Source organism: Alligator sinensis, unplaced genomic scaffold (assembly GCF_000455745.1).
Source record: "Alligator sinensis unplaced genomic scaffold, ASM45574v1 scaffold448_1, whole genome shotgun sequence".
NCBI classification, from domain to species: Eukaryota; Metazoa; Chordata; order Crocodylia; family Alligatoridae; genus Alligator; species Alligator sinensis.
Window position 1 is genome coordinate 8073 of NW_005841870.1, and position 1143 is coordinate 9215.

Genomic DNA, 1143 nt, shown 5'->3' on the forward strand with positions numbered 1-1143 from the left:
TGCTGTCAGAGTATCTTCTAAGTGGAATATGCAGAAACCATTCAAAGAAATGAAGTATTCAATTGTCTCTTCACAGTTTTTACCTGTAAGTCTTTTCCTGTGCAAAGAAAGTAAATTATTGATGCATGTAATTGAGTCAAAGGAAAAATCACTTGCCTAGGGTTGTGCAGCAGACCAGTGGCAGAGCCAAGAATAGAACTCCAGGCTCCTGAATTCCAGTCCAGTGCTCTCTCCACTAGGCAACACTAAAAATATCCATAATATAACAGAGTTGTTGTTATTACACAGCCGGGAAACTTACAATGCACTTACTAATTGGCTGACGGATGCAAGAATGTTAGCAAGTCAAAATATTGTGATAATACTGTGTGGAAACAAGAAGGATCTTGATGCAGATCGTGAAGTTACTTTCTTAGAAGCATCCAGATTTGCACAAGAAAATGGTAGGTGTTTGTGCCTTTTTAAAAAATCTAGTATTGAAGTAATGTTTTTTTTTCCTATTCCTCTAATGATACAGCTTTTGTGCATCAAAATACTGCTCGTCCATATGTACCTTACTAATATTATCAATGTGATCCCTTTTCCTACCACTTCAACAGACAGATCTACCTGAAACTAGGGTAGAAAAGAAGGAAAGCTCCATGAAGCCACCTCACCAAGGATTCTCCCAGTCCTAGCTGTTTGCCATGTTGAGCAAAATTTTTCCATCCTTTCTCCCCATGCATAACTATGCCAATCAGTTGGAAGCAACTGGTTATAAATCAGTTCTAGAAATGCTATCTCCTTCAGTCATCACGCAGCTTTTCTTTAAGATGGACCAGCCCTGACCACATCTACTTCCAGGGACTTTCTAAAGGAGTTTCTAACTGAAGAGGATAATCCACTGACTGTATTACCTGTTATCATTTGCATCTATTGGGCTAGGCAGAGAATGAAGGATCCTTCTAATTTGTTATCACAGAGACAGCCAGTCCTTGTCCATGTGGTAAGCAGCAAGATGCAGACATGAAGGGATCCCTTTCTGCATGAATACTACTACTATCTGGCTTTCAAGTTGAGGCTTTTTCCAGCGTATTCTTATTTGAGACTTAGGAGACGTTGTTTTGTTTTGTTTTTAAACTCCCCCTCCCCCCCCCCCCCCCC

At 40.2% G+C, this 1143-nt stretch overlaps 1 protein-coding gene across 1 annotated transcript in view; it reads left to right on the forward strand.

The window, feature by feature from the left end:
- Positions 1 to 1143, forward strand: part of RAB4A (RAB4A, member RAS oncogene family) — a 17598-nt gene that overhangs the window by 7269 nt on the left and 9186 nt on the right. The window contains exon 5 of the mRNA XM_025194769.1: positions 289 to 443. Coding sequence (XP_025050554.1) covers positions 289 to 443 — 155 coding nt within the window. The remainder of the gene's footprint in view (positions 1 to 288; positions 444 to 1143) is intronic.